Source organism: Lepisma saccharinum, chromosome 13, assembly GCF_977018435.1.
Source record: "Lepisma saccharinum chromosome 13, izLepSacc3.1, whole genome shotgun sequence".
In the NCBI taxonomy this organism is placed as follows: domain Eukaryota; kingdom Metazoa; phylum Arthropoda; class Insecta; order Zygentoma; family Lepismatidae; genus Lepisma; species Lepisma saccharinum.
In genome coordinates, this window is record NC_139241.1 from 76,772,658 (window position 1) to 76,789,917 (window position 17,260).

The 17,260-nt window shown below is 39.2% G+C and overlaps 1 protein-coding gene across 1 annotated transcript in view; it reads right to left on the bottom strand.

Annotated features, from left to right (window-relative positions):
* Nucleotides 1-7,779: 7,779 nt before the first annotated feature.
* The window catches only part of Clic (chloride intracellular channel protein 5), a 140,832-nt gene continuing 131,351 nt past the window's right edge, over nt 7,780-17,260 (bottom strand). The window contains exons 5-6 of the mRNA XM_083134478.1: nt 14,460-14,599; nt 7,780-9,004 (exon numbers count right to left, since the gene is read on the bottom strand). Coding sequence (XP_082990604.1) covers nt 8,924-9,004; nt 14,460-14,599 — 221 coding nt within the window. The 3' untranslated portion in view covers nt 7,780-8,923. The remainder of the gene's footprint in view (nt 9,005-14,459; nt 14,600-17,260) is intronic.

Below are 17,260 nucleotides of genomic sequence, written 5' to 3' on the forward strand. Positions count from 1 at the left end.
TCCCTCCCCTTTTGTCTTCTCATCCTTTCCAACTCTCATCCTTTCCAACTCTCATATGTCTATTTTTCTCTATCACTACTCTCTTTCTCATATATATATATATATTTCCGTCTTCTGTTTCTTCTCACACCGATGATGCTATAAATTAGCGAAAATTTTGAATTTTCCTACTGTCCGGTGAGCGTTTCCTTTTACCTTATTTGATTTATATATATATATATATATATATATATATATATATATATATATCAAAGAAGGTAAAAGGAAACACTCACCGGACAGTAGAAAAATTCAAAATTTTCGCTAATTTCATAGCATCATCGGTGTGAGGAGAAATAGACGGAACCGGAAGTTGGGGCCCTGCAGAGTTGCCAGGTCCCCATCGAAGAAGAAGCGGTGCGTAGAACGAAAAAACACTGTTTCGTCACCAGGCTCGTCGTAAACTGTGAGTGTGTAGGATGACTTGGGAGGGGGGGTGAGGGTTGGGCATTAAGGCTAGTCGTAAACTGTGTGTGTAGGATGAGTTGGGAGGGGGGCGGGAGGGTGGGTGAGGGTTGGGCATTACTGGGTGGCCTTGTTCAGGCCAGGTGGAGTGGTTGCACTCATGGCCGATATATAGGCCCTCTCCCATCTTTTGCGAACAGAGGTGTTGGCTGGTTGGGGTAGGAGATGGATGATCGCTACCCGGAAGCAGTCGTTGAAACTGATGTTGTGGTGGTTGGTGTGGACGGCGACAGTGAAGTCCAGGTTGTGGGTGGAGGAGCGGTGGTTATTGATGCGGAGGTTGAGGGCCGTTGATGTTTCCCCCAGGTAAAAATCACCACAGATGTTGCAGGTGAGGATGTAGATAAGGTTTGATGCATGGCAGGTCCCTTTGGGATGGAGGGTAAATTTGCCAGTGGCCGTGTGCACCTGGAGGGTGTGAGAAGTGATGAGGATGGGGCAGGTCTTGCACCTGGGGCGGTTGCATTTATGGGCAGGGGGGTGTTGGATGTGTGGTGAAGGAGTGTTGTGGACCAGGATGTTTTGGAGGTTGGGGGGGCGTTTGAAAACTACTCTGGGTTTGTCGGGAAATATGTTTTTGGTTTCGGGATCACTGTGGAGAATTGGGAGAAGAGAGTGCAGTGTGTGCCTGATTTTGTTGAGGTGGGGATGGTATTGGGTGATGAGTGCAGGTGGGTTGGTGGCAGCAGGTTTCTTGGTGGTGGTGGTATGTGAGGCAGCTCGCGATATTTGCTTGGTGACCAGGATGGAGGGATATCCACGGTTAACCAGGGCCTGGTGTAGGCGGAGGTTATAATTCTGGCGGGAGGTGGGTGAAGTGTTCAGGCGCTGTCCCCTGAGGGCCAGAGAGAATGGAATTGCTTTTTTGGTGTGGAACGGGTGGGAGCTGGAGAAGTGTAGGTATTGCATGTGGTTTGTGGGTTTTATGTGGATCAGTTTACGACGAGCCTGGTGAAGAAACAGTGTTTTTTTCGTTCTACGCACCGCTTCTTCTTCAATGGGGACCTGGCAACTCTGCAGGACCCCAACTTCCGGTTCCGTCTTCTGTTTCTTCTCACACCGATGATGCTATAAATTAGCGAAAATTTTGAATTTTTCTACTGTCCGGTGAGTGTTTCCTTTTACCTTCTTTGATATATATTCATAGCATCATCGGTGTGAGGAGAAATAGACGGAACCGGAAGTTGGGGCCCTGCAGAGTTGCCAGGTCCCCATCGAAGAAGAAGCGGTGCGTAGAACGAAAAAAACACTGTTTCGTCACCAGGCTCATCGTAAACTGTGCGTGTGTAGGATGACTTGGGAGGGGGGGGCGGGAGGGGGGGTGAGGGTTGGGCATTAAGGCTCGTCGTAAACTGTGTGTGTAGGATGAGTTGGGAGGGGGGGGCGGGAGGGTGGGTGAGGGTTGGGCATTACTGGGTGGCCTTGTTCAGGCCAGGTGGAGTGGTTGCACTCATGGCCGATATATAGGCCCTCTCGCAACCTCCGATGGCAACATTTCTGGGCCAAAAATCCCTCACTCCAAACTACTACCAGTGAAACCCATCCGAGCCTCCTTCAATTTAGCCCCCCTCCTCCCAAGATCCACCCCCCCCCTGCCCACCAACCACCCCTTGGAAAGATACATCACTGCCGTCATTTCCACCACCTCTGACAGCTCATTCTTAAATAACTTTCACAACCAACCTAACCTCAACCCTTCCCAACAGAAAGCTCTCAGAGACCTCCGCAACAACCACAACATCAAAATCCTCCCAGCTGACAAGGGGTCCACCACGGTGGTCTTGAACTCTCAAAAGACTACCTGGCGGAAGCCAACTGCCAGCTGGCTGACCCCTCCACCTACAAACCCACCACAGTTGACCTATCCGCCGAACACCTCACCAAAATCCGGGACTTCATCCACACCCGCGGCCCCCCTGAAGGCCTAACAGCTCGTACCACCGCCATGTTAATACCCGACAATCCCCGCACCCCCACCTTCTATCTATTGCCCAAAATCCACAACCCTGGTAGACCCATTGTGTCCAGCTACAACTCACCTACAGAACGAATCTCAGCCTTTGTTGACTCCCATCTCCAGCCTCTTGTGAAAGCTCTGCCCTCCTACCTCCGTGACACCAACCACTTCCTCCAGAAAATCAGCACCCTCCCACCATTGCCCCCAAATACCATCCTTGCCACCATTGATGTCACTTCCCTCTACACCAACATACCTCACTCCCATGGCCTCCGCTCCATAGAATTCTATCTCAATAGCAGACCCAAACCTCACAACCCCAGCACCAACTTCCTGACCCACCTAGCCCACCTTGTCCTCACTTGTAACAACTTCACCTTCGAAAACCAAAATTTCCTACAGATCCGAGGTACAGCCATGGGTACCAGAATGGCCCCATCCTATGCAAACCTCTTCATGGGCAAACTTGAGCAAGAGTTTTTGGCTACCCAACCCCTCCAACCCCTCCTCTGGCTCTGCTTCATCGACGACATCTTCATGCTCTGGACACATGGAGAACCATCCTTGTCAGCCTTCCTGGACCAACTTAACCACTTCCGTTCCCTAAAATTCACCTGGACGCACTCCCCCAACCAGATCACCTTCCTGTATGTGGACGTGCACATCGAGGGAGGACACCTGACTACCTCCATCCACATAAAACCCACCAACCACATGCAATACCTACACTTCTCCAGCTCCCACCCGTTCCACACCAAAAAAGCAATTCCATTCTCTCTGGCCCTCAGGGGACAGCGCCTGAACACTTCACCCACCTCCCGCCAGAATTATAACCTCCGCCTACACCAGGCCCTGGTTAACCGTGGATATCCCTCCATCCTGGTCACCAAGCAAATATCACGAGCTGCCTCCCATACCACTACCACCAAGAAACCTGCTGCCACCAACCCACCTGCACTCATCACCCAATATCATCCCCACCTCAACAAAATCAGGCACACACTGCACTCTCTTCTCCCAATCCTCCACAGTGATCCCGAAACCAAAAACATATTTCCCGACAAACCCAGAGTAGTTTTCAAACGCCCCCCCAACCTCCAAAACATCCTGGTCCACAACACTCCTTCACCACACATCCAACACCCCCCTGCCCATAAATGCAACCGCCCCAGGTGCAAGACCTGCCCCATCCTCATCACTTCTCACACCCTCCAGGTGCACACGACCACTGGCAAATTTACCCTCCATCCCAAAGGGACCTGCCATGCCTCAAACCTTATCTACATCCTCACCTGCAACATCTGTGGTGATTTTTACCTGGGGGAAACATCAACGGCCCTCAACCTCCGCATCAATAACCACCGCTCCTCCACCCACAACCTGGACTTCACTGTCGCCGTCCACACCAACCACCACAACATCAGTTTCAACGACTGCTTCCGGGTAGCGATCATCCATCTCCTACCCCAACCAGCCAACACCTCTGTTCGCAAAAGATGGGAGAGGGCCTATATATCGGCCATGAGTGCAACCACTCCACCTGGCCTGAACAAGGCCACCCAGTAATGCCCAACCCTCACCCACCCTCCCAACTCATCCTACACACTCACAGTTTACGACGAGCCTGGTGACGAAACAGTGTTTTTTTCGTTCTACGCACCGCTTCTTCTTCAATGGGGACCTGGCAACTCTGCAGGACCCCAACTTCCGGTTCCGTCTTCTGTTTCTTCTCACACCGATGATGCTATAAATTAGCGAAAATTTTGAATTTTCTGGTGAATTTTCCTCACCGGACAATAGGAAAATTCAAAATTTTCGCTAATTTATATATATATATATATATATACATACACTAATGATGAAGGAGACAGTAAACACTTACCACACGAAGAGAAATTATTCTATATTTCGCGATCTGTGTCGCATTATCAAGTTAGAAGGAGAAAGATCGACGTTACTTGGAGAAGAGGCACAGAATACTGACCGTAGCGTCTCTACGATCAGTGTTGCCAGAAACAGTTGATAGTTGACGAGAAGTACTCTCACCTGTGTTTACTGTAAGGTGGGTGGGTAATTTTGGGGAGGAGAAGAAAGGGTTACTGGTTGGCTAGGTTGAGTCCGGGGGGTATAGTGGCGTGCGTGCCTGTTATATAGGCCCTTTCCCATTGCCTGCGGAAAGATGTGTCAGAGCGGGGGGGTGGGGGTAAAAGATGGATGATGGCAACACGGAAGCAGTTATTGAAGGTGGTGTTATGGCTGTGTGTGTGGATGGCAACAGTGAAATCGGAGTTTTGGGTGGAGGAACAGTGATTATTGATCCTTAGGTTCAAGGGGGTGGAGGTTTCGCCTATGTAGAAGTTGCCGCAGATTTGGCAGATGAGGGTGTAAATTAGGTTGGATGAGTGGCAGGTGCCCATAGGGTGGAGGGTATGTCTGATTTTCGTAATATGGGGGTGGTATTGGGTGATCAGGGTGATCAACGAAAATCGTTGTCCACACAATTTATTCTTGACATTCGAGAACAAGAAGAAGTCATTGGGTGCCAAATCAGGACTGTATGGCAGATGACCCATCAATTCGATTTTTTGACTGTTCATAAAGTCGGTTGTTAGACGAGATGTGTGACAGCTGGCATTGTCTTGATGAAGAATGATCCGACGGCGTTTGTTTGTTTTCCGTATTTGACCGAAGACCTCTGGCAAACAAATTGTTGTGTACCATTCAGAGTTGACCGATCTACGTTCCTCTAAAGGGACAGTTGCCACATGACCAGTTTTCCCGAAAAGACAGGCGACCATTTGTTTCGATGTGCTTCGAGTGCGAACAACTTTTGTTGGATTGGGTTCATCTTGAAACACCCATACAGTCGACTGCTGTTTACGTTACGGCTCATATGCATATATCCATGATTCGTCACCTGTTACAATCTTATTTACGTCTTTTGAAGCACCACGATTGTATTTATTGAACATTTGTTTGCACCAATTGACGCGAGCGTCTTTTTCAGTTTTTGTCAAATTGTGTGGGATCCAACGAGAACATACCTTTCTCACAGCTAAATGATCATGTAATATTTTATATATGCTGGTGGAACTAATGCCTATGGTTGCCTTAATCTCACAGTATGTCACATGACGATCTTGCAGTATTAGCTTTTGCACAGCATCAATGTTTTCTTGAACAACAACTGATTTTGGACGACCTTCGCGAATCTCGTCGGTGAGCGAATGTCGGCCACGATTAAATACGTTATACCAGCGTTTCACAGTGGCAAAGGATGGGGCTTCATCGCCAAATGTGGAAGTAAGTTGATCGATGCACTCTTGTCTTGATAATCCACGTCGAAAATCTTAAAAAAATCATCACACGAAAATGTTCACGAGTTAATTCCATTTTATTGTTGTCGCGCAATCTCCAAGGCAACATAAACAACACAAATGAAGCTATTGACAAAACATTTGAAGTATGTTATGGTCAATAATGCCAGACGATTCCGTGCAAACGTCAAATCGCGCCTAACTTCAATCAGTGTTGCCAAGGCTTAAAATATAAATAGTGACCCTCGTAACACATTTAGGTAGAGCTTAAATATACTTGTGAGTTGAGCCTGCTCCGACTAAGAGGAAGGAGATATGGAAGATTGAATGAAGGTTATTTACGCTTGTTCATACCTGGTAGGCGAATGATGTTCTTGTTCAGATGCTTCTTGCAGACCGAATTGTGACTGATGCCAAGGTTCGATACTGTGACCCTTGACTCACTATTCCGAGCAATCCCTGCACGAATGGCTGCAGGCTTATGCAGCCGTAAACTTCGTACTCTGTCGTTTGTAGTTTAGTTCATTGTAATGTGTACTAGTAAAATAAGAGAAATGAGAGCGAGCTTTAGGACGAGCTTGCTTTTATAATCTTTTGCTTCGAAAGGTTATTACACCTTTGAACATGCTGGATCATGTTAGATCCACGTATTTGCCTCTCAGTGAATGCTTTAAGGAAGTTACGGAGTTTACGCATTCTTGAGATTGCTCGCTGGTCGAACAATTCCAGTGAATAAACGAGCATAAATAATCTCTTGACGAGGTTTTCTCGTATTTTTAATTACCATATCTCTACAATATATATATCTTTGCTTTCACTACTTCCCCCCCCCCCCATCTTTTCCTCTCCAATGCAACTCCTTTTCTCTATCACTACCTCCATTCCATATCCTCTTCCCTTCATTCCTCCTGCCACCAAACCCTTTCACTTCTTTTTTCTCTTCATGGCTTTTCCTCATCTCCCTCTTTCAAAAACTTTCTCTTTCACAACCTCTTTTCCCTTTGTCTTTGCCCCTTTTGCTTTCTCCAGTTCCTTTCACCTCCATCTCTTGTATTTTCTGTTTATCACTACATCTCATCTCTCTCATGCCACTTTATTTTCCTCCTCCTAATCTGTTCTCCTTTCCCTTCTCATATCTCTCTCTCTCCACCTTTCCTTATCTTAATGTTTTTCTCTTTAGTTTTTCCTTTTTCATTTCCCCCTTCTCATATTTCTTTTATTTCATTTTCCCTTCTCATATCTCCCCTTTTTGTTATCTTCCTTTCCTTTATTTCCTCTAATCATATCACACTCCTTTTATATTATATTTCATTTTCCCTTCTATCTTCATTTCCCTTATTTTTTCTTCATTTTTTCCTTATCTCTCTCCCCCTTTTGTTATTTCATTCCCCCTTCCCCTTATTTTTCTCATTTTATCTTCATTTCCCTTCTTTCTACTTTTTGTTAAAAGGAAGTGAGATATGAAGGAAAAATTAAGAATGAAAGGAACGAAAGAGAGTTGGAAAGGAAAGAAAAGAAACGAGCGAGCTTGGACAGATACGAGAAGGTTGAAGAGAAGAGAAGGGGAAGATGAGAGGGAAGGACAGAGCACAAGATAGAAAAGCAAAAAGGGCATAAAGGAGAGAGAAGGGGTGATGTTACAAGGGAAATATGGGTTTAGAAATTACACCATTTTTATCCATACCTTATACACCCAACATAAAAGTAATAGTAGAAAAATTGTTTAAGACCATTTTCATTTAGTCTGTTTTTTTATCATGAATTGAAATCATGTCAATAAGCAGAGGATAACATCTGCTTCACAATAGAATTCCATCCCTTAAAACACAAAATGTGGAATATAAAATGAAATAGTGGTCTGCAAGTTACCATTACTTTTGCTGTCGGTTGTACAAGAGATAAGATTTTGACTCAACATACCTTAAGCTTACATCTACAATTGTTTACATGTAAAGAACATTATTTGAACAAAAAGTAAACAAGAGAAAACTAGTTAAAAAGAACTTATTGGATGGATCATTTTTATTTCATACATTTCAGAAATTACTTTGGAAACAATATAGCAGTACAGCAAGAAACTAAAACGCTATGTGCATATTACATATTATTTACGAAACAAGGCACAGAGTGAGCAGCTAAGTGATTTATCACAACGAGAGTCAGTTAATGTTTTGTTATGTCAGCGTCACATTTTTTTAAATTCCATTTCTAGAATGCTATTACATTTGTACTATGTGAAGGAATGATTATATGTACAAAGAAAAATAAAAGCACTTTTTAGTGAACAAAACTGGAATAGATAGTACGGAATGAAGAAATAATATACATATAGAATGGAATTACTTTGTAGACAGGTAAAAGTCATTAACATATTAATCAAATACATTACTTTAACAAAAGCTTTCCACATGATGCTAACGCCTAAATTTTGTTTCAAACAAGGATGAAAAATAATCTTTTCGCATAAATTCTAGCATGAAATTTGGCATTCCAGCTCAATATTTATGTTGATCAATTCTGTTAAACTGAAAAATTCACCTGTACCTATCCATAAATACATACTTTTATGCATAAAAAATGCATAAACAACTAAATACAACTTAAGAACAAAAGGGCAGTAAGTTAATTAAACTAAACACGTGAATATAAAACTAGTACAGTTCATTCTAATACATGCAACAAACAATTACTAGCAAAATAAAGTTGTTTTTTTTTTTCCACATGAAGATTGTATCATCTCTTTGTTTTCTTTAAATTGAATATTTTAATATTACATTATCACTGGTGTTCTTTGCACCGACAATGGAAACTTAAATCATTATTCAAAATATACTATTTAATACTCTAAAGTCAAAACCTTTTAACTAAAGTTTATAAACATTTACAAAGCTTAATGGAAGAACATTCACTGTTTAAACGCATTTTGTTCAGACCTTAAGTTTTCAATGCGACATTCTTTCATATCACTTTTTGTTGTCACCCATTCCCCCCCGTTTAATCATTTTGAGAGTACAATTTCCCCCAAAGTACTTCACACATGATTTTACAGATTCCCCAAGTTCTTAACAGTTCACATTTGGCCATGCATTGAATGGTATCTGACTCCTGTAGCACAATCGTGATAAACCTGGTTCCTGTACTTCGTTTAGTCGATTGTGACTTCGGCAGGGATTGAAGTGGTGAAAGTTGGCGTTTCCAGTTCTTCATGCTTCCTCATCTTCACACCCTGCAAATTAATTAAATTGCGTATAACCCAGATTTGTATTGATCAGTTGTACAGTGGGGACTACTTTGGGAGGTCCCTGGACTAAGGATAAGATCTACGTTAGGAATAAGGATATTAAATTAGGCACCTGGAATGTTCTGAGCCTTTACCGGCCTGGGGCATTTCAGTGTACAGTTAATGAGATAGTTAAGTATAAATTAGATGTAGTAGCTGTCCAGGAAGTTAGGTGGCCAGGAGAAGGGAATTGTAAAACTAAAAATTATACTTTTTTCTATGGTGGTACTGAAAATCATAATTTTGGAACAGGCTTTTTCATAAATAATAGAATTATCTCAGCTCTTAAAACAGTAGAATTTATTAATGATAGGATAGCATATGCAGTTTTACAGGGTAGGTGGTTTAAAATTATTTTAATAAACATACATGCACCAACGGAAGATAAAGATGATAATACTAAAGATGATTTTTATACAGAGTTAGAACAGGTCTTTGATAAATTTTCTCAGTAAGATATGAAAATTCTGTTAGGTGACTGTAATGCACAGATTGGCAAAGAAGAGACATTTAAACCCACGATTGGTAAAGAAAGTCTTCATGAATTAAGTAATGATAATGGTATAAGATTGATTACTTTTGCAACCTCAAAGAATTTAATTGTGAAAAGTACCACTTTTAAACATAAAGATATCCATAAATATACCTGGTCTTCTCCAGATGGTAAAACTCATAATCAGATAGATCATATTCTCATTGATAAGAGAAGGCAGTATAATTGACGTTCGTACACATAGAGGTGCTGACTGTGCCAGTGACCATTATTTAGTAATTGCTAAATTAAGAGAAAGACTCTCAGTGATAAATCATAAGCAACAAAATCTAAAAGTTATAAAATTTGATACAGGAAAGTTTGCTGATGAAAGAATTAAGAAAGATTACCAAATTAAACTGTCAAATAGATTTGATGTTTTGCAGGATTTAAATGATGATGAAAATATAAATGAAACAGACGTAAATAAGAATTGGGAGCACATACGTAATGCAATAGAATCAGCAGCTAAAGAAAGTATAGGATACCATAAACCGAGAAAAAGTAAGCCATGGTTTGATAATGAATGTCATAATCTAATAGAAATAAGAAATCAGGCTAGACTTAGGTGGTTAAATAACTCTGATGATACGAATCTAAACAATTATAATAGAATAAAGCGAGAAGTTAACCGCACGTTTAGAAGTAAAAAAAGAGATTACTTGAAAAGCAAAATTAACGAAATTGAAACAAACAGCAAAAATAAAAATATCAGAGATTTATATAAAGGTGTAAATGAGTTTAGAAAGGGGTGGCAACCTAAAGTAAACTTGATAAAAGATAAAGACGGTGATTTTCTAGCTGACCCAAGTGATATTCTAAATAGGTGGAAGAACTACTTTAATGACCTTTTAAATGTCCATGTAGGAGATAAATCAGAAGTAAATGAAGTCCACACAGCAGAACCTTTAGTTCCAGAACCTAACTTGACTGAAGTTAAAGATGCTATTAAAAGGCTAAAGAATAACAAAGCACCGGGCATTGATTTAATACCAGCTGAGTAAATTAAATATGGTGGAAATTCATTAATATGTCAAATTCATGAATTAATTTGTTTAATATGGAATAAAGAAGAAATCCCTCAACAGTGGAAAGAATCCATAATTGTTCCTGTGTTTAAAAAAGGTGATAAAATGAACTGCAATAATTACCGTGGAATTTCTCTACTCTCAACAACATATAAAATATTATCTAACATTCTTTTAACAAGACTAACCCCATATGCTAATGAAATTATAGGTGATTATCAATGTGGATTTAAACGTAACACATCAACTACAGATCAGATTTTTCACATCAGACAGACACTTGAAAAAAGTGGGAATATAATCAAAATGTCCATCAGCTATTCATTGATTTCAAAAAAGCATATGATTCGGTCAAAAGAGATAAATTATATAATATATTATTAAAGTTTGGAATACCTAAGAAGCTTGTTAGTATGATAAAAATATGCACCAGTGAAACAAAGTAAAATTCGTGTGGGTATTAATATGTCTGACAAATTTACAATTCATGATGGGTTAAAACAAGGAGATGCATTATCTCCATTGCTCTTTAATTTTGCCTTAGAATATGCTGTTAGGAAGGTAAAAGAAACTAAAGAAGGACTAAAATTAAATGGTGTAACTCAGTTGTTAGCATATGCAGATGATGTAGACTTAGTGGGGTATGATGTGAATACAATTAAGAATAATGCTAAAATATTTTTTGAAAACTGCTAAGGAGATAGGTTTGGAAGTTAACAGAGAAAACTAAATATATGCTTCCAGGCGGAAACAAAGTGTTAGGTAATAATCAAAATCTAATTATTGATAAAAAAATGTTTGAACCAGTTTCCTAATTCAAATACTTAGGAGTAATATTAACAAATGAAAATTATATTAAAGAGGAAATAAAAAGTAGGCTTAATTCAGGAAATGCATGTTACTTCTCTCTTCATAAACTTTTGTCTTCTCGTTTAATATCTAAGAAACTAAAAGTTAAAATATACAAAACAGTAATTTTGCCTGTAGTATTATTAATATATGGGTGTGAAACTTGGTCCCTTACATTGAAAGAGGAACATACATTGAGAGTATTTGAAAATAAGATCCTTAGGAAAATCTTTGGGACCTAAAAGGGATGAGGAGACAGGTGAGTGGAGAAGGTTACATAATTTAGAACTACATAATTTGTATTCATGTCCAGATATTATTAGAATAATTAAATCAAGAAGACTTAGGTGGGCAGGCCATGTGGCACGAATGGGAGAGGAAAGAGGAGTTTACAGGATTCTTGTTGGGAAACTTGATGGTAAGAGACCTGCAGGAAGGCCAAGACGAAGATGGAGGGACAACGTTGAGATGGACCTAAAGGAAATCGGTAAGGATGGAAAAGAGTATATAGATCTTGCTCAGGATAGGGACAGATGGAAGGCCTGTGTTGCTGCAGCCATGAACCTTCGGGTTTAAGAAGGCTAGAGAGAGAGTGAGTGAGTTAGTTAGTCAGTTGTACAGTGGGATGCGTAAGCATTACAAAGAAAACTAGTTAAAAAGGCACAAATTGCATAAACAGCACGATAACGAAATATTTTTAAAGATTGTTCAAGCTTTCTACATGATGTAAGAAGTTTTTTAATGTCATATTACCAAGCAAATTGTCCATCACCACATTGATTCTCATTTTATGCAATGAGAGCTTAGAGTATTATGCAATAATCATTTCCTTAAGGCAACGAGAAACAGTTTCAGTGTCCAGCAAGACACTGTAATACTGGTTGTAATGGAAGTGAATTTGTATATTAATATATTTGAGCATATGCAATGTTTGGCTGGCTAATCACGAGTGATGTTACGATGAAAATGATGAATGCTAACCACTCTGCCATGAAAATCTGCTGGACATTTACAAATATTTCCTTTTACACCTAAGTACGCAAATAATTTACACTTTATTAAATTTTGTTCTTGCATCCTACACGTTATTCAGGAATGTTTACGTATACTGGTGCAGAATTATTGCTGTAATTTCAGGGACAGACTAAAGTTTCAGAACTTTATGTATTAAGTATACAGACTTGTCTCAAACAGTTCTCAATTCCGTGAAAATAAACAGAATAAATAGTGATGAACAATATGCTTTGTAAAATACTTGCGCATTACACACTAGAAAATACTAGGGCTAAGCTGATACCAGTTTGAACCAACCTAACAGATTCCCATCGATACTTGAAAATTTAAAATTATTAAAATTTTCATTAACAATAGTAAGTATTCTACTAATTATTATATGCACCAATTGACCAAGATTTTTGCTTTAAAATATACAAACATTAGATTAAGAATATTATTATATATTACATGTTGCATCATCATAAAATTAAGTTTTTTTCACACAAAACGGATGCAGAATACAGAGAAATTTGCATAACTTCCAGAACAACTCCGCGAAAGTGTCGAGAGGCATTTTGAGGAGCGCATGAAAGACCAAAATGCCACAAAAGCATCAGCTCAGCCATGTAAAATATTTCTTCCTAAAAGAGGGTTGGTTGTTTCACTCTTATGCCTCAGCAAAAATGCAATTCTCATAATGAAAATTAATACATAATTAACATTTTACACTAAACATCTGTGAAGAGTTCCTTATATACATCTTCCTAAGAAAGCGGCTGTGATGGGACTTGATGAAAAAGCCATATTTAGTAGGGATCTGCAGATATGAAATTTTGGCCAATACTGATACAAAATTTACAGATACCAATAGCAAATAGTCTACCAATACAGGTGCCAGGAATGTGTTGCAGCAGAGGCACATCATTTTCAACACTTTCTGTAGTCAAGGTTAGTACACAATATGAAAACTGTAATTTTAATAGCAGACTCTAGCGACTGTCGCTGGCCCGTTTACCGGGAAAGACAAGCACTGACACCGGGCAGCTTGCTGCAGAGTCTCGTAGCGAATGTCGTATGTCTCTGTATACGACTTTATATCCCAACCTTCAAACTTTTATTTTAATAATCACAAAAGGTGTATTTCTCCCCCACAACAGTACTGAGAAAAAAAAATGATTGCATAATTTCTAGGCTCCACGAGGCTCCCAGACTTCCAAAAACTATCAACTATTTAATTGGTGATTAAATCCAAACCAATACTTTCCAATACAGACATCAACTGGTATTGGCAGATATATTGGTAGAGATTGATTGATTGATTTGCTGTTTAGGTCCACTTTATGCACAGTAAGGCTAATCGGGACTGGACCTACAGTTTAAAGTGAAATCCGAACCACTATGTGCCTCCACAGGGTATCGAACCCAGGACACCTTGATTACAAGGCAACGATGCTACCACTGCACCATCGGGGAGGCCTTGATATATTGGTAGAGTTATGCATACTTAATTTTTCATACTTTTGAAAGGTGTGAGATGCATTTTCCTATAACGTTTTTGTCACAAAATGACAAACTCTAATAATAAGTAGTTGTTTTTTTTTTTTTTTTTAATAAAATGCCACTTTATATACATATCATGATCAAGAGCCCATACTCCACACACCCTATACACGCTTCCATGGTGAGGTGCAAAGCCTTACCTTGTCACCTACATATCGATATCAGTTCTGCCCTAACATTTTGGCAAAAACTAAAATTCTGATAGAAACTCGATACATGCATAAAAACACATGTAATACTGCCTTTCAAATTTTTTAAAGTGAAAATTTGTCAATTTTTATATTATTTGCTAACATTTTTTCCCCTTGAAGACAGTGTTTCCTACTCTGCTTATAGTGATCTGGTAAACCTAGACAGGGTATTTGATGTTCAGGAATTAAATTAGGCATAGGAATATACATTTTGAAACAAGGTCAACTAAATTACAGTGCCTTACCTGTTGCAACTTGTAGTGGTTGATGATATCCTGATCAGCTGGGCAGCTCTGGGTGAATGCGTCCAATTGGTACATATGGTACATGTAACGCCACAAATTGGTCATGCTAGGCGGGATTTCAAAGTCCATGAAATTCTTTCCTGCAAAGACAACGCACAAATTCAAGCTAGTGATAATTTACAGGTTGGGCACGGCATTCGTGAATACTTTAATTATAACCAGAGGTAGACGAAACTAAAAATTATTCAGATGCCAGCCCACTTTTTCTAAGGAACCAGCATTTTTCTTCGCGAGTATGGGCTTAAAAAAAGCAATGATTCCAACTAAGTTAAATCTACAAATTTTGAAATGCGATCTTAAAACATTTAATTTATTAATTAATGCAAGATTGGATCAAAGGCAATTAATTATTGGACCAGAGTGGCTCTCCTGAGCAAGGCTCAACTGGTAACAGAACTCACTCACTGTCTCTACAATTTTGTAAAACCAAATTACTCTATTTCTTCAGGTTTTCCAGACCAAGTCATTAGGGCAATTCAATGTTAGCTAAACACCACACTTAAAACCTGGGACTTCTGGCATCGTAGCATGCTGTGATAACCACCCTGCTACAGAGGTTGGCTAAACAAATATTAAAAAATAATAATTATACTAGAGTTTAGACTCCAATTAAAAATTAACCAGTAGACCTACAGTAAACAAGTTATATCAAAATTTAGCTTCTTCAGTTCTGCATTAATCTATGCTAACCATTTTTTTTTCGAGTATGCCTTCTATTTTTTATCGTCGTGAGAACATAAAAGGGCCTTTTTTTTAGTTTTGCAATTGTCCGATCTTTATGAAATTTTAGTAGGGTGCAGGCAGAGGTGTTTTAAATTTTCAGATTTTTAAAATTTGTCAAAAACCAGTTTTTATCAATTTTGTAAAAACAACTTTTTCTTAGCATTGGGGAGTCCAACAAATATATTGGTCTTGTTTTGAAGCTTTTCACATCTTCCTTTAAAATCCATTATCACTGTCAATTCGAATTGAAAAACAGATTTTACACATTTTTTTTATTTAACGGAGTAAAGATGTACATGGCAACACCACACACAGTAATGTCCATGGAAACTACGAGCTGTCACTGCAAGTCTGTGCATACGTCCTTGCCACGTTCCATGTATACCCTTACTCGGTTTCTCAACGTGAGTTGACGATAATAATGGATTTTAAAAGCAGATGCAAAGAGGCAGAAAACATGACCAATATTGTATTTGTTGGGAGTCCACAGTACTAAGAAAAAGTTGTTTCACAGAATTGATAAAAATGTGTTTTTTGTGTTGTTTTTTTTTAAAAAATTTAAAAATCTGAAAATTAAGAATTGTGTTCAAAATGTTTCTACTTGCACTATACTAAAATTTCATCATGATTGGACAAACCATTTTAGATTTATAGAATTTCAAAGATTGATTGATTTAGTTTATTTTACTTCGCGTTTTGTGCCTCTTGGCTAATTTGCGAAGATGGGGATGGGTGATGAAATTGATGAATGGACATTCACAAACAACCAAGCCCGAGCAGGATTCGAACCCGAGACCCTTGACGTCGCATCGCAATGTGCTAACCACTCGGCCACAGAGTCCGGCTAGAATTTCAAAGAGAGTGCGTTTGTAAACTTAAAAAAAAAAACTACAATTTGTGTTCTCATGACGATAAAAAATAGAAGGCATGCTCCATTAAAAATTGATTAGCATAGATTAATGCAAAATTGAATAAGGTAACTCGTTTTTATGTAGGTGTACTAGTTATTTTTTAATGGAAGTCCAAACTCTAGTATCTATAATTTTTAATCCACCAGTAAGTATGTGAATAATTTATGCCCTCCCCCCAAGGTGACAAAAACTAAGAAGCTGTCAATGTACACCTGAATAAATAATGACCGAAGACCTCCCCCCTCAACATGTAAAAAGATTTTCCAACCCTTATCTTCACGACATCCAAAATTAAGGCTCAGCTCATAGCTACGTTAAGTCTTTTAAACTATTGATAATATCTAGAGAACAGCGAAAGCAAACCACACCAAGATGAATTCTCTTACAAGCAATTCCAAGCACTTGTAATTTTTCAGATTTTGTAGCAGTTTTTCGAAAGGAGGGGAAAAATTCGAAAACAGCTGCCCTGGTGTCGGCTAAAGGTCCAGCCAAGCATTAAGCAGTCACTAAAAATAATTCAGGCACCAGCCCCCTTTTTGGCAGGTGCCATCATTTTTTTTCCATATATGGACCAAGAAAGCCATGAATTCAACTAAGATAAAGCTACATATTTTGAAATGTGACCTTAAACAATTTATTAAATAATAAAGATTGAACTAAAAGCAATTAATTCTTGTGCTGGAGGGGCCTTTCTAAAGAAGGTCTAACCACAGCATGAACAACTAAGGCAGGGGTTCCCTTAGTTTTACGGCACCCTTAGTGTTTGAAGATTTTTCCGTGGTGTCTTAAGTCAAGATGTAGGGTTCTTTCGTATTTCTGAAAATTAAAAATTCAAAATTATTTGTTACTCACGTAAAATGAGTATCTATTTTGTACACCGACAACATTTCGGGAACCACAGTTCCCTTCTTCAGATCCTATATTTCAGCTTTCTGAAAATTGCCATAGAGTCATTCCATGCCAAATCAACACAGATATGTGCAATTTTTAACCTGACCATCTCCGATTTTCATGAAATTTGGGGAGTTGAAACTATGCATATAACTTAGTAACTATGAAAATTTTTAGTCTGGTGCGTCTTGTAATTGTTAAATTATTCAAGGTCAA